Consider the following 27,114-nt stretch of genomic DNA (forward strand, 5'->3'; position numbering starts at 1 on the left):
ATGGAAACAAAACTACATAAAGAGCATTAAACTGAACCAACTAAAAGAACTTCACGTAGATTGAGAAGAGCAAGTATTTCTGGTATTATCTCCCTTTTAGCTGGATCTACAGAAAATCCTAGCTTTGGAGTCATTCAGTGGTGCATCTCTAATAGCAGTCATGACTTAAACATTATTCCAGGCATGCTTTTTTATCTGTGTTTTTCATATCACCTGCTATCAGTACTGGACCACTAGTACAATAAATTCCCCACAGACCTTGTGGGTCTCATGTTTTACAGGACTGGCTTTCAACACCCTGTTTTACTTCTTGATCCCTTTGCATGAACTGATGTCTCGAAACTGGCAACATGAATTAAAATAACAGTAATTCTATGGCTTTGAACTTTACTTGAATAAAATGAAATTTCAAGTTATATAAAGCAGACTAATATGAATTTACTTGGCAATAACACAGAAGGGTCAACATGCTGGCCAGGAATGGTAATTTTCATAAAGTACTCATATCCCTTTTCTCTAAATATACACCAGCAAGAAAATAATTTTATTTTAAAGCAAATAGCCATGCATATTACAGAGCTCTGGCACTGTTTTATCTCTACCATAGAATCTCAAATATAATGAATTACCCTTTTAAAAAATTTGTATCTGAGATAGATCTGTGTAACACAAACCCAGATCAGATTCTAGTAATAATTCTTTGTAGAGAGACAGCAAGGAAGGATACATAAATATATATGTGTATATCTACATAAATATATAAAAATATATATGTATATCTACATGTACCTACACACGTCAACACACTTTTATGCTTTATGTCAGTGCATTAAGTTTCACTATAAAGTTGCAGCAGTTACAGTTGTAGAGCTAAAACTCTCATGGGGGTTTGCCTGTGCTCTGAGATTTTGCAGGTGGAGAGGAAAGGAAGGGAAAATGCTTTGATAATACTGCCAGTCCCGCAGAGTTGTGGCAGTCTGACTGCAAAAAAGTTCAGCTGCCCTCCTAAAAAGCAATTTTATTTGCTTGAGAACAATTACCAGAGCAAATCATAGAATCATAGAATCATAGAATCATAGAATCATAGAATCATAGAATCATAGAATGGTTAGGGTTGGAAGGGACCTCAAAGATCATCTAGTTCCAACCCCCCTGCTATGGGCAGGGAAACCCTCCACTACACCAGGTTGCCCAAAGCCTCACCCAACCCGGCCTTGAACACTTCCAGGGATGGGGCATCCACAACTTCTCTGGGCAACGTGCTCCAGTGCCTCACCACCCTCAGAAGGAAAAATTTCTTCCTTATCTCTAATCTAAATCTCCCCTCTTCCAGTTTAAATCCATTGCCCCTTGTCCTATCACTACATGCCCTTGTAAAAAGTCCCTCTCCAGCTTTCCTGTAGGCCCCCTTTAAGTACTGGAAGGCTGCAATAAGATCACCATGGAGCCTTCTCTTCTCCAGGCTGAACAGCCCCAACTCTCTCAGCCTGTCAAATCTACTCATGTAACTTCATAGAAAAAAAAACATAATAACTAATTTGATCCAACATATACCAATATATACAGAATAGTTAAATGACAATATATACTGAATAATTAAATGTATTGCAAGTAGAATAAGCTACATTTTTTTTCTCAATTAACAAAAATATTTATGTCTGAGACATATGTTTTGAAAATGTTTGGATTTCAGCTTAAGGAAACTCCCACCTTTTGAATTCAAATCTAAAATAAATGTGCTTTATGAAAATATAGCTTTTCAATTAATTTTTATTTGATGAGGTATAAAGATTTTTAATATAGTTGAATCATATCTGGTAACACAGACATTTCTCTTGTAAATATGGCACAGGAACTTGCACACCATAGATTTGGATATACATTTTTTTAATTCCTCATCTTTTCACTGTTTTCAGACATCAGAGACATTTTCCCATTCGTAATATCCTCTATTCGTAACATTCTCTATTCTGTAAACAATTCCATGCAGTACAGCATTGAATTAAGTGTAATGCAGTACTGACTCCAGTGGAAGGACTTGCATGTGTAAATTCTGCAAAAGGCTATTTGCATTCTTTATAGCTAATAATAAACATCTAGTCTATATTTGATTTTTTCAATGAAAATATCTTTGCTTTACCAATATGCATGCTGCATGAGAAAAGATAAGCCTCAAGGCTCACCTCTAATCAGTAAATAAAAATCAATATTTTGGTTATATAATCTTAAAATCTTCGGGTTTTGTTTTTTCTGTTTGCTTGTTTGGTTGGTTTTTTTATTAGAGTTAACAGATACAGAAAATTGAAATACTTGGTGTTTTTGTAAAGGCTGAAGATGTTTCAGTTTTACTGCTGTAAGTATCTCAGTAACATTACATACAGAAGCAAGCAATTTTCTTTCCCAGTGTATTAGCTTTGAAATTAAATCTATGTAATTATACTGCTATTGTTGCAAAACAATGCATCCCTTGCTTTAATATGCAGTCTATATGTTAATTTCAGAAATAAACAGAATACACAGTTAACACTTCCACAACGTCACAACATGTTTCTGGATGTTGTTCAGCTGAAGAAGCTGAAACGACAAACGTTGTGAGCAGTGGAGATGACCCCAACTCTGCAAGAAGACCGAAGGAAAAGGCACCAGCTCTTACCTGCAGGCTGTTGAAGATGATGAAGAAGACTAACATCCAGAGGTGCCGGTATGCCATGTGCAGTCCTCCCCACAGCCAGGTGACAGAAATCAGGGCAAAGAGGTACAAGACCAAGGGGATCTCTGAAAACCACAAATACAGCATTTCAGCTGGTGTGCCCTAGGAAATGTACTTTTTAAAGCATCACTGATGCAGGATCTGGTTTCGACATCTCTGGCCAACCTTGGAGTTCATTCTCCAGAGATGGGCAGCCCTTCTCCTGCCCCAGGTGAGTGGGGGATGCAGGGCTTTCTGGACTCCTCCCTAGGGCCAGGAAACCAGGAGAAGGGCATGGCCAGCTGGAAACCTGGGGGACGGAGGGGCCAGAAGGGCACAGTCCAGCTCAGCAAACCAGGCACAGGTGTTTTGTGGTTGGGAAGAGCACACGTGGAATCAGAAAACACGCTGACCGTGGGGGAAACATGGGAGAGCTCTTGGCAGGCTCTGGAAATTTTGGTAGGAAATGGATTTTCAAGAATTTAAAGGAAAGGGAAAAGAAAAAAAGTGTTATCAGTACAAAAACTGCCACAGCTCTGGTAATTTATAGAATTATATAGAAATTATAAGAATAGCTTATTTTCTGATATGCCATTAGTTTTACTGTGAGTTGAACACAAGAAGGCATCTGACCCTACAAAACTTTAAGTGACAACCTCTGCTCAGTCAAGGAGCCCCCCAAAGACAGATTTTACACCAGTTAACTTCATTCACCTTCCAAAATATGCGCAGAATCTGTCCTTACGCACACATCCAGTACATCCAGCTGCATTTTATATTCCCTATCGCATTCACAACATAAAAGATTTAAAGAATGCCGTCATGAAGATGTCTGCATGGACAAAGATTGCACAAAGGACAGCAGAAGTCAGCTTTCGCCCCACCCGCTGTGGTAGCTGATGTCCAGGCACACATCGTGATGGCCCCCTGTCTTGAGCATACTTGCAGCAGACTTCCAAGTCCATGCTCGCCCTGGTCTGCTCAATTCAGGGGCAGAGATGCTCCACCAGCCGTTGTCCGTCTCCGCATCAGTCACGCGGCATCTCAACGAGCAGGGATGTGCTTTTGACAGGCATCGTTCCAGAAAGAGCACTTTGGGAGCACTTTTAGCCATTTTGTTCCATACTCTACAAATAGTAGGTGCCATCTGAATGTAGGCAATAACCAAAGTCAAGACCATCTTCCAGCGAGGAGGACAGTAGTTGCTTCAGGGTTATAACTACAGCTTTGGCAGAAATGGGTGTGCATATTTTTATAAACAAGGGAATGACTTGAAGCGAAGCACAATGTGAGCAGGAGATTCTTAAGTTCCTTAAATTCCTTAAATTTCCTTAAATTCTTAAATTTTCCCTATTAAAGCCTAATACCACTCAGTAAAAGCTGGGGTGAAGACCTCAGCCTGGGCTGTTCTGCAACCACAGTTTGACAGAGAAACACAGCATTTAACAAAGATATATATTTCCTTAGTGAATTATAATGAGATACTGTGTTACACATGAAAATTAACATCATACTAGGTTAGTGGTAACCTAGAACTAAAGGGAATAAACCTGAAGTATTAACATAAACTTAGTTTTTTGCAACAGATAACAAGGCCTTGCTTTTTGCTGGGGGGGAAAAAAAACAATCCTACCTGTTTTTAGTGGAACATAGCAAAGGCCATCAGAGCGTTAAGAAAATCAGATTTCCTAATCAAAAGTGTTTGAAAGCTCAGCTCTAACCATCATTAAGGTATTCCCATTCTGCCACTTATGTCTGAGGCCATGATATAAATCCTCTCCCATTTGGCCATGTGTAAATGGTGCTATTTCTGTGCATGCAGGGTTGCTCTCAGTGGATGGGAGGATGCAGTGCTATGAGCCCTAAGCAGGTAGGGACCTCTGGTAGGACTTGAGGAGGCATCATGGGTGGGTACCAGTGCCTTAGATTGGCATCAGATTTATGTATTTCACATCACAGGAGATCTAAAGGATCTGTACTGGATCAATACATACAACATAGGACCTTTGGAAGACCCATTCTTTATCAAGAGAAAGCTGGAGGCCAGGCTGGGTAACCTTTGTTGTCTCAAATGACAACCGATGCCCACTCAGCACCTGAATCACTTCTCCCACGGCGAGGTGATGTCCGACGAAAATTTATTAAAGACCTGAGACTTCTCAAGGATCTCTGATCCATAACATAACATAACATAACATAACACCGATAATACATGTGTATTTTTCAGAGCAGTGCCAGGGGAAGAAGATTAAGGCTATGTACCTCTGTTATTTGTCTGGTAGGAACTTGATTTTGTTAGACGAACAGAAAGGAAATGCAAAGTATTTCTCACGCCGCACTCCATAGGCATGAGTATCCCTTGCACAGAAAGCACCTGTTTCAAAGTCCCTTGGGCAAAACAGAAAAATTCCTGTGGCCTTGACAGATGTTGAAACAAACCCTTCTACAACAGCTACTAATGCACATGGCCAACATCACAACGCTTTTTCAAGAATTAAAAATGCAAAGCCCTCTAAAGTACCGGGTAGTACAGTAAGGAGCAGAGCATTAAGTACGTCTCTTTATCGTACGTTGCATACACTAATTAATTCAAATACTTATCAGATGTGTACTTAGCAATGATCACAAAAAAACAGCAAAGAACTGGCAACCTCAAAGTTTCTGAAGTTACAATAATGAAATTTACCAAAATAAATAAAAATAAACCCACATCCAAAAATGTTGATTTTGTAAATGTAATCCCAAAAGTAAATTCAGTAATTATCTGTAGAGCAACTCATTAATTTATTTGTGCACAGCTATTAACGGAATGATATAATCTTTTTGTTTAAATCTCAAAATCATGCAATAAACTCTAGCTGCTTATGAAATTCAATTGATACAATGGACTGGCAACTAATGATCACTAATGCTTATAATTCTAAATGCTGTATATAGACAAAAGCAAACAATGAATGGACTTATCTTGGGAAGTTGAATAATGATTTGTTTTTGTACTATTACTCTCCAATATGATTCAACACGGGAGGAGAGAAAAAGAGAGTAAATTGTGGAAGGACAAACTGTAGTCTACAGAATATGACAAAAACTAGCATCATGATTTCAGGTTTTAGTGCATAAATATAATCTAACGAAAAGTACCACAATATGAATCATAACCTAGCACCTCTAGATTGCTGAAAACATAGATCGCCGAAATAGCTGTGTACATAAAACCGAATGAAATGGAGTAATATGATTGCTTCATTACTAGTATTGTAAAGAGTTAATACAGAGTTGAAACTTTGGCAGCCTTTAGTTTCAGCTGTTTGAATTCTCTTTACCCGTTTTGATCAGACAATTTGTTTTATTTAATCAAACAAAAGCTCAATTGCTAGAACAAACCTATCAGAAAATCAGTAACAAGGTTTTTTAAGTTTGTAAAAAAACCTCACATGAAGGAAAAGGGTGCCAACAAATAGACTTGAAATGAATCAAAATAGACAGTTTAGTTATCTGTGGTTTCCTTCATATGGAAAGAAAAAAACACCCCCTCCCAAACAAAGTCAAAGGGTATTTCTGGGCAGATGAACCTTCATTTACAAGAATTTTACTCTAAATCCAAGTGCAAGCAGATGCCTTCATACTACTTGAGTAAACTTTAGTAGATAAAAGACTGCATGGAGCAGTCAACTCAGCATCAGTGTGATGTAAGGTAGACATTGTCAAGTAGCTCTGTTGGGCATTACATACCTGAACCATGCTGGTCCAAATCTTTTTTTACACCATTATCACACCTATTTTTAGTACTAGGAACGATTAAGGGTTTTATTTAAGCAAGAGTCAGTCCACCCACTCCTTACATATATATATATGTATGCGTATATCACCATCCTGACTGTTCATGCCTCTCCCTGAAATATCTCCCCTTTCCCTAACTACAACCTTAAGAAACATTGGCAGAGTTGATGACTCAATACAGATACATGCATTTTATGCAGCTCAAGTTGCAGTTTAGAGTTTGAAAACTTATCATAGTCCAGTATTCGATTAGGTGAAATTTCATTCATTCAATTTACCAAACAACTAAATGTGCCCACCGTTTCTCACTTCTTCCCCAGTGCCGAGAAAATAATATTTTCCTTATTAACTCATCTATAAAAATTATTTTTCTGCAATGCTTACTGTTCTGAGGGCTGCTGTACATTGAAATCAGGTTTTACAGGTGACAAAACTGTAGTTTTACTTCAGTAGGGGAGCCCTTAGTGTAAACACAAGATTTTGTCCAGTGATTTACATTAAAATGATGCTGGTGAGAATTTGAGAGATAGGATGCAATATTTTCATGCTGGGTTTGGATTAGATTACAAAATTCATGAACCAGGAAAAGTATAAAAGTGCTGGAAAAATTTATTTAGCCCAATGAGAACCTAAAAAGAGCTGTACTGCATATGAGCAAAAGTTTATCTGGCTTTGCCTCCAACAAGGGCCAAAAAAGCGGGCCAGATGTGACACTTCTCCCAGCAACTCTCTCATTTACAACTCAGAAGCTTCCTGAACCAGATACAGTTTCTTTCTATTTAATAGTCTTCAAGGGAGTTCTCTTTCACAAACTCATCTTGAACTAATTAGAGTGAACTTTGATAATTCAGAGTATCCAGTGGCAAGGAACTCCACAGGAATAGCACAGGTAATAAAATGCCAGATTGCTCAGCTGAAACAGCTGTCAGCCTTGTGTTTGCTATTTGATTTCCTTATAGCAGAAGCAAGAACAAGAAATAGAATGAAAAAAAATAATCCACAACCTAGAACATTTCCAAACAGCTACACTTTTACCTAAAGTGGTTTTATATCTGTAACAAAATAAACCCACAAAATTTTGATTTTCTGAAACAAACCTCACAAAGAAAGACTATGGTGACAGTTTTAAGTTCATCTTCTGCTAAACTACAAGACATCTGTACTGACCTATACAGAGAAATGATCTGTTGATGAGGCTCATGTGTCTACACCTACACCAGCTTACTGAGGTCCACAATGAAGTTTACCACCACAGGGCTGTGGTCCAGTCAGCCTCTGCATAACTCCTTTAGAAATGAGAACTGCAATAGTTGTCACACCTATGTGCTTGAAATGACTGGAAAAACAGTGAGAAATACTAAATTTTACAGTACAGGATGACACTGCCTAAAAATTATTCATAGCTAGGGCCTGGCATAGATTCTGCCAGTTGAGTAGTGCTGGTTCAGACACTGCAGAGAGGAAAAAAAAAAAAAAAGGCAAAAAGCAAAAAAAACATTATAGCGTCAAATGCATCCTGTAGACTAACTCTGTTCATACCTAAGTCACACATATCTCAGAAAGCATGGGAAGGAGATACCTGCCAACCGCTGCCCCTGCACCTGACAGCACAAAGAGCCACGTGACATCTTGGTAGTCCAAGGCTGGGAGGACAAGGAGGAGCGAAGAAGAAAAAGGTGGAAGCAGCTGTGAAGAAGAGCAAGAAGAGGAGCCTTGCAGTGCTCCCCATCATGATCCACTGTCACACCTTTGATGGTTCACCTAATGGCAAGCTGAAGATTGAGGTGGATTCACATATGTCATTGTAATTTCACCCAATGATGGCACAGTCCACATGGCTAACCTCTCTCTTCTTTGTCTAGTGACTATTGATTATGAAAGAATAATTTGACAGTGCCTGCCACAACCTGTTTTACCAGAAAGGGAAGCAGCAGTGGAAATCCTCCTGCACAGTTTCAGTCAACTGCCCACAGTGCATAGCAAAAGATTCTTTAAAACTGTCTTCTTGCAGTATGTCTTACATGTCACAGTTAGGAAAACCAATGGATGAGCACTTCAGCAGAGAGAAAACCTAGCATCTGAATGAACCAACAACTAGCTTGAAGAAAAGTATCAAAAGAGAAATTAAGTGATAAGCCCTATGAAACAAAGATCAGCTCATTGTTATGGAGAAAATCTGTAGCACCAGTTAGGAAAAGTAACTGAAATGAACTAGAAAAACAATGTGCTGCTTTTATGGATCACCAACCCTGGAACTTTCTTCAGGATACCAGGATTAGTCCCTTGAGAATACCATGTTCAGTCAAGCAGATGGGTTTTCATGATGTTTTTGCAATTGGTATCCAGAAAAAAAGAATAACTTTTCAATTTGCGTTAGATTATATATTTCAGATGATAATAGAATAGACATGTAATTCAAAAGAAAATAAACTTCATACTCTGAAATTGCCGATTTTCTGTTTCTTCTGTCTGTAGAATTAGAACTACTCCTTAATTTTAAGTATTCAGTCTGTTTCATTACAAAACTGTTAGGTAGACTACCTGAAGGTTTTCTTCCTTTCTTCCACACATGGTATTATAGATAAAATTCTCCAGGACAATGAGTCTGAGCAGTGAAAAATGTTAAATTAAAGGGAAATGATTAAACCTAGAAATTATTAAATAATATGGAGCACCTCTCCTATGTGGAGAGGCCGAGAGAGTTGGGGCTGTTCAGCCTGGAGAAGAGAAGGCTCCGCGGTGATCTTATTGCAGCCTTCCAGTACTTAAAGGGGGCCTACAGGAAAGCTGGAGAGGGACTTTTTACAAGGGCATGTAGTGACAGGACAAGGGGCAACGGATTTAAACTGGAAGAGGGGAGATTTAGATTAGAGATAAGGAAGAAATTTTTCCTTCTGAGGGTGGTGAGGCACTGGAGCACGTTGCCCAGAGAAGTTGTAGATGCCCCATCCCTGGAAGTGTTCAAGGCCAGGTTGGGTGAGGCTTTGGGCAACCTGGTGTAGTGGAGGGTTTCCCTGCCCATGGCAGGGGGGTTGGAACTAGATCTTTGAGGTCCCTTCCATCCCTGGCCATTCTATGATTCTATGATTCTGTGATATTAAAACTCTGAAGTGTAATGCTGAGTATGCCTTTGCAGCAAACATCTAGATGATTTAACTATGGAAAATACAGAATGCATTATGCTTTCATAACGTATCTAAATATTTGTATTCTCACCGCTCTGTTGGCCCATATTACGTCTGTTTCTATTTCCAGAAGGGTTTAATTTTTTCTAAAAATAGAAAAGTTAATAAAAGAAGCAATTAAATAACACAGCTTTAATAATCTTCTGAGTTTATCTATAAATATTTACTGTGTGTCTTCCCCTCAGGTTGTTAAACTGATAATGCGCTTTAATTGCTTTTAATTGTTCTTGGCGAGACATGAAGACCTAATGCAAAACCTGAAAGACCTTTACAAACATTTTTTCTAGATGATTGGGAAGAATGTATTGCTTTACAGAATTTCAGTGATTTGTGGGAGATCTAAATTAGTAAAACATTTACAGACTATTGCTTAAGAAGTCATGGGTTAAACTTAGCAACAGAACTACGAAAATGCCACAAAACCAATTTTTCTTAAAAATAAGCTTGAATAACAGTGTTCCAAATCCTGCTGGCTCTGATTTCAATAGCTTTTGACAACTGCTGGAGAAAAAGAGTTAGGTAACAGGATTTTGCGGCCAAAATAAAGAAGCTAACAGATTTCCTCATAGAGTTCAAAGGAGAAAATACCACCACCACCACCACCACCACGCAGTCAGTGACTCATGACAAAACCTCTGATTCCAGATTAGGAATGTTAAAGATGTGCAGAATTTAACCCTATCTGATATGCAGATCAGAAAGCTAGTAGGTAAACATCCATTAAATTCAATTGGACAAAATTGTTCATAGATGATTTGTAAAAATAGGAAGCAGAAAACCTGTTAAGATATTATTTTTGCTTCATTTATATTTTTTGATCTGCTGCTCCTTGTGGCAAGAAAGAGTTTAAAACTAAAAAATAGCTCTTAAAAGAGAAGCACACCCCCATTAAGCATGAAAACTACATCACTATTACATAAACATAGAAGACTGGCACCTCTAACCTTCCCACTAAATCTCAGCAAACTTTAAATCTCAGCAAACTTTCTCATACATGTTCAAGACATTTCATGGTACAATTAAATGAAAGACCAGGCATGTTATTATAGCTTTTGCTATTACTGTTGTGCAGGGAACATGGCAAATCCCAGAACAGCAAATTTAAAAAGAAAGAAAAAGTTGAACCTACTTATCACCGTATAATAAAATTATTTAGAAATATTATGCAAAATACTAAATGATTGCTAAATTCATAGATTTCATAAATTCACAACTGTATAGGCATAACTCATGCAAATTAACTTGCTTCTGCAGATTTCTTTAAGGGAAGAAAGCTAAATTTGGGCATGTGAAGCACTGCGCACACAATCTAAATTACATGAGTGCAGATAATGTATTTAAGTTATTGTCTTATTTGAATCTTTGTTCTTTATTTCAGCTTGTAATAATGCTTGTGCATTTTGTCTTAACTGTATTTGTAAAAATCTTGGAGGTAAAGATTTGTTTTCTCATAATTACAAAAAAGAAAAGTCCCTGGAGCACTATGAAGACTAAAATATATCTAATGTATGTACTGTTTTGAATGCTGCGAATAATGTACATAAATCTTAGTTCAAAGATAGCCAACATCTGGTTCTTGATTTCTAGATGTGTATTGTCATCTCAAGATGAAAGCACTCCTGCAATTCACTGTTCCTTCGATTCTCTTAGATACATGATAATGTATCTTATCATAATTTGGGATAAAGATTTTAGCATACAGCTCACAGGATAAGGAAGATATGTAACTAAAGGTTTAGATATACGTTCCCACTGAGAATGAAAAGCCCTGTCTTCCACATCATCTCCTGAGTGCAGAAGCACAGTTGGAATGTACTGCGCTTGCATTTCACAAGGCTTATTTTTTTCTTGAGAAGATCAAACGGTAGTAGATATAGGTGGACCATCCAACTTGTTCTGTCATGATCAGGAATTGCATACCGATAAGACAATAAATACATTAAAGACATTTATATGAAGAAAGATGCAAGAAGGTAGTTAAAATTTTACAGCTAAATATCTAAGGCATTCTTCATGAAGCTCTATTTTGGCAACATAAAGTTTTAATCTTTAAATTTATTCTGGCACATTTACAATGATGATATCTGAATCAGGTAAGTTCTACCACATATTTATGTGTAGGGCACCAAAATTATGCCACTATATGTTGTTCAATAGATGGAGGTCATCTCTTCACAAACGTATTAACAGAAAAAGTGCAGGTGATTTTTCAACTCAAATTTTTCTGTTCCATTTTCAAATCTTTTTGTGAAACTACGAAAGGTTAGAAAAAATCTGGAAAACAAAATTATCTATATCGGATTGTGTCTTATTAATCTCCAATTTCTATATTTGCGCATTGGGACTGTCAAGAAAAAACAGTCATATCTTACATACGCCTATTTTAACTTTTAACTGTTATTTCAGCCAAATGCAACCATCCTGCTTTATACCACCTGATTTCCTTCAAAAGCAGTCTTCCTTGTTGCAAACTTAAATATTAGTTCACCTAAAGGCTGTTTATCCAGTGCACGCTTCTGACTCGGCTCCCCTCAAGGCTAACTTTTGAGAAGCTAGTTTCCATGTATAGCAGAATAATCAGCCAACATGTTTGCTGAAAGGCTGGCAAACTGAATCAGCTCAAACTGATTTTCTAGCAAGCTCAATGCACACCTTTGAAAGAGTGCACTAGAGGTAGAGTTGACGTGCTTTGTAAATCAGCTTTCACACTACTTTCCAACGCTCACTTTTGAGGAGGAAGAGCTGCCTACTCTGAGAAATAATTAATTCTTGACTCTTCCATTGCCCTTTTTTCTAGCCTTCTACTGTTGAGGAAAATTCCCTGACCCAAGCAAGCTGTTATCAATCCCCGTGTAAAGCAACACGACTAGTAACAGAGCAATTTTGCAGCAGTAAAAAAGTTTGAGAAGGTAACCTCATGTCTTTGGTGTTCCAGACAGGGCAATGCAAAGCGTGCGTATTCCTCGAACTCTTCTGTTTATTTGTGCTTATTCTCCACCACAACTTGTTTTAATCATATGCTTTTACAGGAACATCCCAGACATAAGAAGAGCATGATAAGCTCTCAGGGAAGATCATAGACCACCGCCAAAGGAATTGACAACAATTAGTAAAAGCAGAAATTTGCTATGCTAGCCGTCCATGAGCCACGTTTTCTTGAAAGCATAGAAACACCAGAATATGGTATGAGAGATGTGACTTACTTAAGAGTACTCAAAATAAATCTAGAAGACTAGGAAGAATACATGCATAACAGAAAAGGAGGTATAACTAATAAATTAGTTATCTGTGTATAAATATATGTAAAAAGACTCAATAACATCCTATAATTTTCCAGGAAACTGTTTATCTGTGTACAAACAGATCTTCTTTGCAGTCAGCAAGAGGCAAAATTTTTCTCTTAGATATTTATAGTGAAACCCAGCATTGTTATCCTGATCTTAGCAACAAAAATACAAGGGACTCCCCCTTAGCATGGGTAACAAACTCTGCTCTTGCAGACAGAAAAAAAGTGAAGTCAGTACTGCTAATGAAGTTCAGGAAGATGTTTTACTACAGCAGGCAGAATTTAATCTTAATAGCTGTAGAAGTCTAACCTGGTGGCCCTCTGATGGAGTGACTGCATTGGTAGATAACAGAAGAGCAACTGACGTCATCTATCTTGACTTCTCTAAGACCTTTGACATGCCAACATCTTTGTCTCTGTATTGGAGAGATATGGGTTTGATGGAGGGACTGCTTGATGGATATGGAATTGGCTGGATGGTCACGTTCAAAGAATTACAGTCAACGGCTCAGTGTTCAAATGCAGATCAATGCCAAGTGGTGTCCTTAAGGGATCTGTACCGGGACCAGTACTGTTGAATATCTTTATTAATGACATAGTCAATGGGACTGAGTGTGCCCTCAGCAAGCCTGTGGATGACATCGATCTGAGTGGTTGTATTTGATATACTTGAGGGAAGAGATGCCGTCCAGAAGGATCTTGACAGCCTGGAGAAGTGGGCCCATGTCAATCTCATGAAGTTCAATAAGACCAAGTGTAAGGTCCTGCACCTGGGATGGGGCAATCGTCAGTATCAGTACAGACTGGGGAGATGAAGAATTGCGAGCAGGCCTGCAGAGAAGGGCTTGTGCATACTGGCAGATGAAAAACTGGATATGAACTCACAATGTATGTTTGCAGCTCAGAAAGTCAATGGTATCCTGGGTTGCATGATGAGAAGCATGGTCAGCAGGTCAAAGGAGGTGATTATAGCCCTCTACTCTGCTCTGGAAGACCCACCTGGAACACTACGTCCAACTCTGGCATCCTCAGCACAGGAAAGACACGAACCTGTTGGAGTAGGTCCAGAGGAGGTCATAACAGTGATCAGAGGGCTGGAACACCTCTCCTGTGGAGAAAGGCTGAGAGAGTTGTGGTTATGCAGCCTGGAGGAGAGAAGACTCTGGGGACATCTTAGTGTGGTCTTTCAACACTTAAAGGGGGCTTATATGAAAGATGAAAAAAGACATTTTACCAGGGCCTATGGTGACAGGATAAGGGGCAATAGCTTTAAACTGAAATTAAGTAGATTTAGAACGTATATAAGGAAGATATTTTTTTACAATTAGAGTGGTGAGGCACTGGAACAGGTTGTCCAGAGAAGTTGTGAATGTCCCATCTTCGGAAGCGTTCAAGGTCAGGATGGATGAGGCTTTAAGCAATGTGATCTGGTGGAGGATATCCCTGCCCACAGCTGGAAGCTTGAACAAGGTGATCTTTAAAGATCCCTTCCAACCTAAAGCATTCTATGACTCTGTGATTATGGATAGTTCAAGACAAGCCTTCTTTGCAAGGTAAGCTTTAGAGTCTTTCAACAACAGGAGAAAAGAGAGTAAGAAAAAATTTTGACTCAATTTTTAGCTTAGCCACTTGCATTTTCAATTTATTTAAAAAAAAAAACATTATACACTACAAATGAGGATAAACTTCACTGTTTCTAATCCTATTAAATCTCTATTAAAGTCAGCAATAACCTTCCTCAAGGAAACATCACAAATATGGAACTTCAGAATTACCAGCTACAGTTTTAGAGGCTTTTCCTACAATCTATGAAATGACCGAAAGAATGTACACTTAGAAGCCAGATAACAGGTTTTGTTTGTTTTCTTTCAAATCTGCATATTCAATCTGTACTTCTGTTTTATGATAATATGCAAGCCAGTGAACTTCCTATTTTATTTTTATTGAAAATATTGAGTAGTGTTTTGCATGAATTATTGCAGAATCCACACAGGATCATCTGTATCACACTGCAATTTTAACTATCTTGTAACTGAATGACTCTCAGGAGGGGAATAAACGCTACTAGTTCAAATATTCAAATGCAAATAGGTGTTTGTATGAAAATCTATGTATAAATGATAATTATATGGCTATATATGACACTTTTTCCTTTCTGCAACACTCTTTGCTCCCTGGAATTTAAATGAACAGGTGTCCACAATTACTAGTAAAAGTGTACTTAAAATATTTCTGTCTATGTTTACAGCTCTCTACACTCGGTATGTCAAAATTGTTTACAGTGTCCTTCACCCAGAATTTTATTCTTTTTCTAGAGAAGATAACTAATGGAGAGCAGACAGTTTTCCAAAGCAGTGAATTATTTTTTCTTTTTTTTTTTCCATTATTTATCATGCTGTTTAAAGTGGAGAAGTTTAGGTAATGAACCTCAGGCTAGAAGCTGGGAAATGTTTTTCTGCTGTAGGAATTAATTATTGTGGGTGATCAAACAGGGAGGGAATCAATATGGGCATGAGAGCTGGAGAGAAGCCAGAATAAGGCACTACATATAGACAACTATTGCATGGTAGCTTCACCTTTTCTCTGGTTTTGGATGAAACAGAGAGATATCTTGGTATATTTCATAAAATAATGGATACTTGTGCAACTTAAGGAGGCAACATTGCTGAAAGACCTCCTTACCCCATAGGGTCATGTAGGTTGCACTGAAGCCAGAAGGTAGAGCAGGTGTGATCCAGGACCCCCTCTCTGTTGCAGAAGCAAGGTATCATCATGCAGCTGACTGCAGGCAACTTTGCCGTTATGAAAAATGGTGTTTCCCCCAGCGTCCTCTGTGGTGTTTGCAACAACAGCACAGAAGCAGGAGCAGATCACACCAAGTTTGTAAGAACATGGAGTCAGTGGAGTGATCTTCTCCAAAGAGCAGGTCATATGGTAAGATTCAAAATTGAAAAGTGGTAACAGGTCTTACCACTGCAAACTGCCCTTGAATATGTCTTTAAAAGCACAATATACCCGTAAAATACTAAAACCAATGTAAGCATACTACCACTATCTCACATTTCAGGAGAGAACTGTTTCAGCAGAAAGTCAGAGGCCTTTTTTTTAATAGTAAATACCATGTCACGTGGTTACAGGCAACATTAAAAACTAGAGAAATCAGTGGCCTTTCTGGAAACGTACACTATAAACACAGCTACCCAGACAGCCCATACACAAACACAGGCACCATAAGCCTCACCAGACAGCTCCTTCTCTTAAAACGGCCTCTCTCCAACTTGCTCTCACCCACACTGCACGAGGTACTTTCATTTGTGCTTGCAAAAGTGCTATGGTAGCAAAATGTCAGTTTGCCATGAAGGTGCACAAGTAGTAAAAGTTGCAACCTGCTTTAAAAACCCCTATGCTATTACTGACATGTTATTGAACCTTCTCTTCCAGATAATTTTTTTCTTTTCTTCTGAGACTGCAGCGTTCTCTATACCAGTATCTGGACTCTCCTGGAGAAAAAAACCCACCCTGGATCTGATGTTAAATCAAACAGGATTGTTTCAGCCCTCTTATTATAACTCCTATTTCTGCCATTTTGCATGTCAACTTTATTTATGGTGTTGTTTCAGTGTTCAGGTTCTTTTTTCCTTTGATGTAACTCCTCTGAGACAAGCCTTTACCTTCAACATATGAATATAGAATCTGCATTCTTAGAGACATAAAAAAAAATATTTATAAATAAATAAACTACATTATTCAAGATTGAATAAGGAGCCACCTCTGTGATTGCTCCAGGCAGTCCCTTTTATATCAGAAAGAAATGAAAGAGTAAAGGGCAAGTAAGGTCTTGAGTATGATACTTGCAACCTATGTTTACCAGACATTATCCAAATTCATATAGCTCTTAGTCAAGCTGACATTTTGTCACTAAGAAAAAAATTAATATTTGAAGAAATGCCCAGATAATAAATATTTAATATTTATTTTCACTTTCTCATAAAAGGAATATATTTCTATAACCCGAATGTTCAAAAAACCACGACCCCTCATTTCATAATACAACTGTCACTGGAAATTTGAGCATCTGAACAAGACAGCTACTCTTTATAAATCTGAACGGTTACAACGACTGGACTACTCAACGGAATTTTTTAATAATCCACTGTCCCTTTGAAGTTCAGATGATATTTATGTAATGAATTCAAAAAATGATTCAAGATTCTTTCACAAGTTTATAAAATCTAACTGGCTTCATGCAGTTAGGGAGAAAACAGACACACTTCTATTAAAAATCTGTATATTTGCGCTTGTTTATAAAACTCAGATTTTTTTTTTCCAAAAACGCCATGAAAACAAAAAAGCTTATTCTAAGCTTCCCACAGCGTGTCCTATTATTACAGCATTGTTCTAAACTGCTGCAACTTTATTTTGGGAACATTATTGTATTTGAAATTGTTCTGACAGAGGAGACCGACTGATACTTCCTGTTTTGCACGAGACAGATCTTTTCTTTCGAGCACGTTTCAGTTGCGAGTAGCGTGAGGAAATGTCAAAACAGAGGCGTTAACTACAAATGCTCCAACACGCAGCCTGTGCACGATTGTCCAGCCACCAAATATACTGCAAAACACGAGGGCTGGGAGCTGTGCCCATCACCTGGGGCCGAGCAGAGGACCACAGCGTAGGTTCACACCTTATCGTTGCCCTGCACACAGACATAACAAGTGATACTAATTTATTGGTTTAGGTTCAACACCTTTTTATCCTCCTAAGACAGTTAAGCGTCTGCATAACTTTCATCATTAAAGTGCTTTTGCAGACTTCAAAGGGACCACTAGCATGCTTAATCTCAAACAAGTGCGTGGGTATGTATTGAACTGTGGTTTCTAGTGGGGTTTTCTGAACTGGTGAGAACAGTCAGTACCGTTCTGAAAGTCCAACTGGTTTGCATAGGGGTAGGCAACAAATCGTACCTGCAGCATTTGTTCTTCCTCTGAAGATATCGTCATACGCTTTCCATTGTGGGGTCACCTGGTAGGCGTGGATGAACACCACAAAAACCACTACCAAACACATCAATGGCACCAGAGCAGCAGTGAAGAGAGCAGCGTAGGCATTTGGAATGAAGCACCTGATGAGAAAAAAAAGAAAAAAAAAAAGCTGTTGATAAACGTAAGAGATATCCTGAATGGTCATGAGTGAAATGTCAAAAAAATGTATTTGAAGAAGGATGTGCTTTACAAACCACAAATTCTTTAACTCTGTTCCCAGAGTAACCTTAATAGGATGCATTTGGTTCTCTTGGTTCTTATCTCTTCATCTGTCTTAAGAAAGACAACATTTGCACCTTAAAAGTGTGCATGGTATATTTTAGCCTGACCAATGTTGGAGAGATTTAAACTGTTGCAATGGAATAAATCATATTTTAGCAAACTCCATGCACGCTATATTCATTTAATGTGATCACTCTTAGTCACCAAAGTCTAGAAGGGCATTATGTAATTTTCTATATTTAGGTCTTGAAACCACAAATTAAATTTTGAGAAATATATTTTTAAAATAAATGAAGAAGTCTTAAAGGCAAGATAACTATTCCTCCTCAAGTTGCTGGAAATTATATGTCATTTGCACACTGAATCCAAATGCTCACTGCCTCCCACTTTTTTTTAAAAATTGTCCTGTCTCTCTTTACCCTTTCCATTTATTAAAGTTGTAATTATTTATAAAGACGTGACATGAACACGAGTTATTCCTGAAAAAGAGTCAAATTACACATATAAGATGATGACTTCAAGGATATGGAGATCATAGCTAAAGAGCACTCTTGACGGTATGAGAGATCAGGGTTTTCTGTGAACTCCCCAGAGATCAGTATGTGCTTTACAGCCACTGACCTACTCCAGAGATGACGCACAAAGGCCAAGCCCAAGGGACAGCTCGGGAGTCAGTATGTCTAGAGAGTATGTGGTCACTGTTATCCCTACTCAGAGGGTGTAACTTACCCAGCCCTTCTGTTTGTCAGGTCAGCTCTGCTAAATGAGCTTAGAGTCAATGCTGGTATACTATACATCTGAGAAGGGCCTGGCTACATGTCTCACTGGTATACCTGGTATACCTTCTAGGTTTGCTTAGGTGGACACATGTACTCTGCCCAGTAAGTCAAGATTGCATTCTGTGTCAGCTCTTCCGGAGCATCAGTCAGGTACACTCAGCAAATACTAAAATAATTTCCAGTAGAATCTAGATACCTCCTATGATCTCTTGAGAAGGTACAGGGTCAGTCAGACACCAAGCTGATATACCACCTGAATACATCACTGAGCAAGTAAGTAAGAAATAGGAAAGGTAAGAACTCTCTATTGCAATTTCACAGAATCACAGAATGTCTGAGATAGGAAGGCATTGCTGAAGGTCATCTTGTCCAGCCTCCCTGCTCAAGTATGGACACATAGAGCTGATTGCCCAGGGCTGTATTTACATGGTTTTTTTAATATCTCCAAGGATGGAGACTCCACGACCTCTTTGGGCAACGTGTGCCAGCGCTCAGTCACTCTCAAGGTGAAAAGGTGTTTCCTGATTCCCCTGATCCTTCTCTTCTCCCGGCTGAACAGTCCCAGCTCTCTCACCCTTCCTCACAGGAGAGATGCTCCAGTCCCTTACTCATCTTGATGGCCCTTCGTTGGACTTTGTACAGTCTGTCCATGTCTCTTTTGTACTGTGAAACCCAGAACTGGACTCAGTGCTCCAGGTGTGACCTCATGAGTGCTGAGCAGAGGGGAAGGGAGGGACATCACCTCCCTTGACCTGCTGTCAACAGGGTTGTTTTATGGATGCAACATCTGATCCATTTCATCCTTCAAATTTTTAATATTTCTTGGGTATGAAAGTTATTTTTGTTCCCCAAATGTATTCTTGAGTGGGTCCAATTAGCAGTAAGAAAGACATGAAGGAACATTACCATAACCTATGCTGCTTTTAATGATTATACTGAAGCCAAGAATCTTGGCACAAGTATAGTTTTCGATAAAATCAGATTTATGTTCTGATCTTGTGATTTTTTTCTTTTTTTTTTTTTGAGACCATATATACTCTTAAAAAACTATCTGAATGTCTTGAAAGCTTTCTGTGAACACTCCTTTATATTCAGCTAACAACAGCTGCATATAAATGAACACCCATAGAGATGGATCACTTTTACTACCCCTAGGCACTTCCCCTAAAAAAGACACTGAGAAGTTCTGTACTCAAGAAATACACAAAGCTGTATTAAGCTACAAAGCTTACTTTGGATTTTTTAATTCAAAGCAATGGTGAGCAATTCAATGATGACCACTGCTTTCTGTAAGTTTTACTCACATATAGTAGTGTCACGACATATGTTGAAAGATATCTTTTATGATGGAAATCATATTGGATAACATTATAGGGAGCAACTGAAAATATTTATTATGCTTGACAGTAGGGGCACACATTTATTATTCCATTACCATGACACATTTGTCACATGGAACTACTGTGTCTTGTTTCCCAGGATTGGATGGGAATAGAACAAAAAAGTCTCAAAACATAACTAAGTTGGTGTTCCAAGACACAACTGTTCTACAGAAAAAGGCCTAGAAATTCTGATGTGGAAACTGGAATGAACTACACTAAAGAAAAGCATTGTCTCTTGCAGTATAGCCTTAAAGTAAACTCTTTTTTTTTTTTTTTTGAAACAGGCACTAGACTTTGTAAAGTAAGTCTTTAATCCATGAAAGACAGAGTCACTGTGCACAATGAAGCTATTTTTGTATTTCTTGGGTGTGTAACTATAAGGTTTTTATCTTGTTTGTTTTGAATCTGAGTAATAGCAAAAAACTCCCAAAAACACTGCTACTAGCTTGTCGCGGACCACTGGTATCTCATCTTCAGGAATCACAACCCAAAAGGCCGTCGTGATTCCGCTCATATACAAGAAGGCTCTTTATCACACTCTAAAGGTCCTTATCACAACCAAAGGCTTCCAACAGAGAGCTTCAACTCACTGCTCTCCAGAGGCTCCTACCTCTCCAATCTCCAGGAAGGAACTGCCCCACTCCCTGAGGGGAGTGCCCTGCCTTTAAATCACCCATGGGTCACGTGGTTTCCAGCTGACCAACGTGACTCACAGCACCTGTCTTGATGAGGCACAGGTGCTTTCTATTCAGCCCATGTAGCAGCCAGAAAACTTCCCCAACACTAGCTGAATGAGAACATTAAACACATTATCCAAAGCCCTGTGTAGGTCTGTATCTGTTACAATTCTACAACAGAGGCTAGAAATAATTTCAGCAACAATTGTTTTTAGGATGTGTTTTCTCCAAGGTATAATTCCATACTAGTATGTGATGATTTGTTGATCATTTTAGAACCGAAAAAAAAAAAACAAAAAACAAACCAAAACCAGAAACTACATTGGGTTTTTCCTTCACTACAAAGCAACAAGAGACTAACTTCAGATATTTTTTTACCAAGACTAGAATAATGAGAAACAGCTTTAATATATAAGACTTTTTCTGTCTTGAGAGCTACTGCAGATGTTCACTCAATCTAAATCAACACTTTTCTATACAACAAACAGAGAGAGATTAAGACATACTAATTAACAGACAACATCATCTTCCCTTTGGAAAAGACACAATATCAGAAAATCATAATACACTTAAACCAATTCATTGATTAAAATTACTTTCTGGCCAGCCAGAATCAAGGCTTTACTTTGGTTTTGCTTTTTTTTTTTTTCCCCTTCTAACCTATAAAAAAAGAGATTGCTAGGCTTGCTTTCTTCTCAAGAGGGTGAAGCATGTTTATCTGACCCTTTAAGTGTCTTTGTAAAGTCTTCTGTGATCTCTTAACTTTTCCTAAAACCTGGAGGGGTATTCCAGCTACATAAGATATGGAAGACCCTCTTTTATTTTTCTAGTACTTTTAAAGGAAAAAGAGAAAACAACTGAGAAGATGTATACTGGAACTATTTGTTAGCACAATTAAAGAAAAAAGAAAAGAAAAAGAAAAAAGAAAAAGAAAAAAGAAAAGAAAAAAGAAAAGAGAAAGGAAAAGGAAAAAAAGAAAAAAAGAAAAAAGAAAAAGAAAAAGAAAAAAAAAAGAAAAAGACCAAAGCAACATTGCTAAGGAAATAATGACTATTTAAAAACAATCAGGAAGGTAATCAATGAAAGGACTGACGTATTTTGTTCCCTTCTAAGAAAGAAAGATTTAAAATAGCTCAATATGTTAAAGACAGTTTTATTCCATTATTGCCATGTCTTGGTATTCTAAGGACAATCTCCTTTAAATGTATCTTGAAACTATGGAAAGTTAAGTTTGACGAAAAACAGGAAGTGTTGTTGTCTATCAAATACCTGGTGTTCTCATTTAGTTTTGTCAGCAGGTAGCTAACCTTTTGACTTTTACTTGCCATGTAAGTTTCCCTCCTGAGCCAGACCTAGATTATTATTATTACTATTGTCATCAATATTTTTTTAGTTTACTATTTATTCTTATTTTCATTCATTATTTAATCCTAAGTACAAAGCTTGACAACTCTTGATCTTCTGCCTTGCTTCAGGAACAGCTGGTTGGTGGTCAGCCTGGAACAGATAACAGGGAATTGTGGCACCATGTGAGTTCGCTCATATTGCCCATGTTACATCAGGAATAAAAGGCAAAGGTCAGACACATGAATTTTCACTAATATTTGTATTTCATTACCTCCATTTAGAGAATGAAATCTGAGTAGTTATAATAACCTAACAAAAGGCAAAGCTTGGGTCACTTACTCATTCTTCATAAAGTAGATGAGACTATGCTAAAAATTGAAAATAGGCAAATTGGGTTATAATCTGCACATACTTCCAGATGTTAACACATTCTTAGCTTTCTTAAAAAGCAACTTGCTCTGCTCCACATTTTGGCTTTGTTGTGGAAGATGGCTACATTACTTTTGAGTTGGCACTTGATATTTCTTCTTAGAACATGCTCAACAATTTCCTACTAAGTGCAGAGCAGGCCAGACAATGGAAACATTTTTAGCCAATAATTACTTGCTAAGAAGTTGCTAATCTGACAAATTATCTGCAGCAAATTGTGTATGACCTGTATCTAAGCAACACACAACCTCTGAGATGATGTGCTGTCTTGCATTGTATCTCAGAATCCCCAATAAACTTGGTTCTCTGCTATATGTTTGTTTGCAATTTCAGCTCATAAATTGCTCCTGTGTGGGACTATATCCAGTACAATAATTCTTATAGGCGTTTATGCTGCTCCCTCTGCTCCCTTCTTCCAACATTCTGCTTGTTTTGGAATAGTGTTGTTCTTTTTATCAAATACCTTTGCACCTTTTGGCGGTGAGGTACAAACCCAAAGCAGTAAGTAGTTTGGTAACGCTGTAGTATTTTATTTCCTTTAGCACCAAGCTAGAGGCCCCGATCCACGGATGTGCAATTCAGGATTGTTGACGTTTTATGGACTGCGATGGAGGAATAAATGCAGTTAATCAATGGATTAAAGCAGAGCATTTTAAAGCAAACAAAAAATAATTCTTGTTTACTTTAAAACTGCATGCAGGAAAATACCTTTTTTTGCAACTGTTTGAGACCAAGTCAGTAGTGGGCATATCCTCAGAGCAGATCACCCTGTCGCCTTTTGGAATGTCAAAACCTCTTGAATCTGATGAATTCTCAACCTGAACAGATTATACTGTTGACTATTCTTTGTTTTATAGTGTGACAATAGTAATTTTCCATAATACATAAGCAATAAGATTAATGTTTGTGCTGTGTTTTGTTTTCCACTTCACTGACAGAGAAATAAACATGCAAACAATTTTGTCCTAAGTATTTTTTTTAAAAAAAACAACAACGATAAGCTTATGTTTATATGAACCGATGTGAAAGAAAAACCAACCAGAAAGAGTATACTAAGCTTAAAATGGGTGACATTCGAGATGATAGTCACTAGATCCTGAGGAAATTCAAGTCACATTCACACCAGAGAAATGTCTATGTCTAGAGTAGATAAGATTCTAAAGATTTCTACAAGATTATACAAAAAGTCACAGTGTCAAAGGCACACGGGTTTAGATCCATCATCTTCATTCCATTTCATGCAGTCTTCTAGATATGCTAGCAACAGATCATATAACAACCTGAAAACACACACTTAACACATTTTAAAACTCAGTGGAAGACTGAATTGAAGACAGTAGCCCAATCTGATACGTTTTATGGCTGCCTTGGGCAATGGAAGGTGGTGTAGCATTTACCTGGACTTTTGTCTGAGCTTTACTGAACAGATAGGAAGTTTGCAATCCAGCCAAAAAACAACTGCATGTATAAGAGATGTCACCTTGGTACATAACATTGCAGCAAGCATTGGCCTGCGATGGTATTGCAGATACAGCTACAGGATGGTTTAACGCGAGTGAGAATTTGAAAATATTTTTGAAGTATCATCAGAAATGACTCACTGTCCTTGTGAAGCTTTTGATAAAGGAAATCGTACCATGGCTGAGAACACAAAAGCTTTTCTCTCCATAAAAAAGCTTTCCTCTACACCACACCCTGCATCATTACTGTCAGATGTCTGTCTAGGCTGATAAAGAATACACAACCTCTCCAAGAAACTTGTTTCAGTGCTTCACAGAACTTAGCTCTAGAGACCATTCCCCAGTGTTAAACTTAACTTTTTCTTGGTGTGGTGTATGCATGTTATGTCTTGGCATTGCCACCATGGATGTGGGAAACAGATATTTCCCTGCTTGCTGCAACATTTATTTACCTGCAAATTGCTACAATTTTCCCCTCTGGTCTTCTTTTAACTTAACAGTCCTAGATCTTTCATCTCTGTGAGCATATTTTATATTTAAGACTTTTGCCAGTCTCATTGATTACACCACTTCACTGAAGTATTTCTTAAATTATAGGGTCCAGCACCTTTGACAGCTTTTCATCTCAGTACATGTCTATAGCAGAAGGATTTTATGTGTCCTTAAGACTAAGTTGCTTTCTATATAGGCCAATACCATGCCTGCCTTTTGTCCGTAGCACAAAGTTGTTGGCTCAGGCTCAGTTTATCACCCATGATACGCATGAGATCTTTTTGCGAAGAACTAGTAAATGGCCAGTTACTCCTCATCGTGTTTTTCCATAGGTAATTATTCTTGGCAAGATACAATTCTTTCCCCATGTCCCCACTGAATACCATACTACTTTTTCAGAACAGACCTCACATGTCAATGGCATTATGAATTATAACCAACATTCAATGTACTTCTTTCCCAGATTTGTGCTGTGGTAAATTTGAATGGAAACGCCTTTATCCCAGGCTTGCATTAGATGAGGCAAACATCAGATTTTCCAGTCCACCAGTAAGGAAAGAAGGTGCTGAACAATATTTGAAGGACATTTCAAAGTCATGATTCCTTGAGAATTTTCATCTAAGATTCTGAAAAATTCACCTGAGACCATAGTTAGTCTGTTGACAGTCCTTTTCAATATGTCTTGGAATATCTAGGGACATTTGAGATGTCTAGACATGTACTAACATTGCTCCAAAGGTCGGACACAGAACAAATATAAGACATGATAAAACATTCAGCTCATGAAGAATTAAAAAGCAAAAATCAAGGTGCTTTTCTGGACAGCAGACTGCATCAGATAAACTTGAATTCATTCTTGCATGAGGTTAGAGGTTTGATTTATAAACGCACTCAGAGACTTTTGACAGTATTTGAATTACACAGTGGGATGCAATATAAGGGAGGCAAATGTAAAACCTACTACACACCTACCACATTCATTGTCTTGTTCTTAATTCTGCAAAAAAAGAATCTGGAAATTACCGTGGATCACATTAAGCAGAACATGAGTTGTAACTTTATGCTGTTCCAAAGAGGTAAATGTCACACTTGGATGTATGAACAGCAGTATATGTTGCAATATATATGTAGTAACTGTTCCGCTCTAGTCAGTCCTACAAAAATCTCAGTGGCAAGCTGTGTCTGGTTTTGGCATATTTCAAAAAACACCAGTAGAATGAATAAAGTTCACAGTAGGGCCGTGAAGGCTACCAGAGGTCTTATAAATGTGTTCCACTCTGAACAGATTAAAAAAAAACAACCCTGTTTTGATTTGTTTTGTTCTGTTTGAGTTTGTTTGGCTTTGTTTTGTTTTGTTTTGTTTTGTTTTCTAAAGAGAAAGGACAAGTATTGGCAAACTACAAGTCGTCAAAGGAACTGGTAATCTGCGAGTAGGCAAAAAGCACAAGCAGAATACTTTCTTCATGTTGTAATACATTTTTCTTGCTGGAAAACAGAAGCCAAGGGGCCTAAACTATACCCAGATTGGCTGATGACTGTCACAGTAGTCACAGAAGGGATTAGCTGTATTTAGCATAGCCACAGGATCAGGGCTAGGTCACTTAAAAGAGGATCCAGACACAAACTAGCAAGGTACTTTCAAACCCTGAAATTAACGCTTGGGGAAAAAAATATAAAAATACCTAAAACACATGCATACAATGAAAGATGTTAGGCAGTTCTTACTTCTGTGTTTGAAATGTTCTTTCCAATGAAGCCCCTGGGGTTCAGTTCTCATGTAGACAGAGCTTCCTCTTCTTGTGAATACTTGTTAAACATTTCCTAGGCAATCCACAGAGTCAAGCCCAAAATAGGAAACTGAGAAGGTCCGCTGAGCTTTCTTTTTTCCTCTGTAGATTATTTCTTAATTCTACTCCTTTGCTTTCCTTGACTCACCTTACCTTTCCATTCTGCCTTCCTTTTTCTCCTTCCTTTCTCCCTTTACCCTTCCCTTCCTTTCGTTATCAATAACTGTCAACTACACACATGCACACGATAGCTGCACATATCCAGAGAACATTCCTAGCATGTATTTTATTTACATCCTACTTGCTACTTTATTAGGATGTTGCCTGTCAATGCCTCTGATGATAAGGAAGCTCATTTATATTCATAATCAGCTAAAATATTACACAATCCAAAGTGCATAATAGGAAAACTAATCCTTCTAATGCCCAAGGATGAAAACCACATGTATAGCTCCAGTCTAACAACGTAGTGTTACTTTATCCAGTACCCAAAATTACATTAACAAAAAACTTTATTTTCACTGCCGATACATCTTGCATGCTGCTACTGGTTAGAT

The 27,114-nt window shown here is 38.0% G+C and overlaps 1 protein-coding gene across 1 annotated transcript in view; it reads right to left on the reverse strand.

Moving 5' to 3' along the window:
* Positions 1 to 27,114, reverse strand: part of ADGRV1 (adhesion G protein-coupled receptor V1) — a 306,160-nt gene that overhangs the window by 56,675 nt on the left and 222,371 nt on the right. Inside the window, exons 87-88 of the mRNA XM_086628926.1 lie at positions 17,905 to 18,062; positions 2,654 to 2,775 (exon numbers count right to left, since the gene is read on the reverse strand). Coding sequence (XP_086485052.1) covers positions 2,654 to 2,775; positions 17,905 to 18,062 — 280 coding nt within the window. The remainder of the gene's footprint in view (positions 1 to 2,653; positions 2,776 to 17,904; positions 18,063 to 27,114) is intronic.

Source organism: Tauraco erythrolophus, chromosome Z, assembly GCF_009769465.1.
Source record: "Tauraco erythrolophus isolate bTauEry1 chromosome Z, bTauEry1.pri, whole genome shotgun sequence".
Classification (NCBI taxonomy): domain Eukaryota; kingdom Metazoa; phylum Chordata; class Aves; order Musophagiformes; family Musophagidae; genus Tauraco; species Tauraco erythrolophus.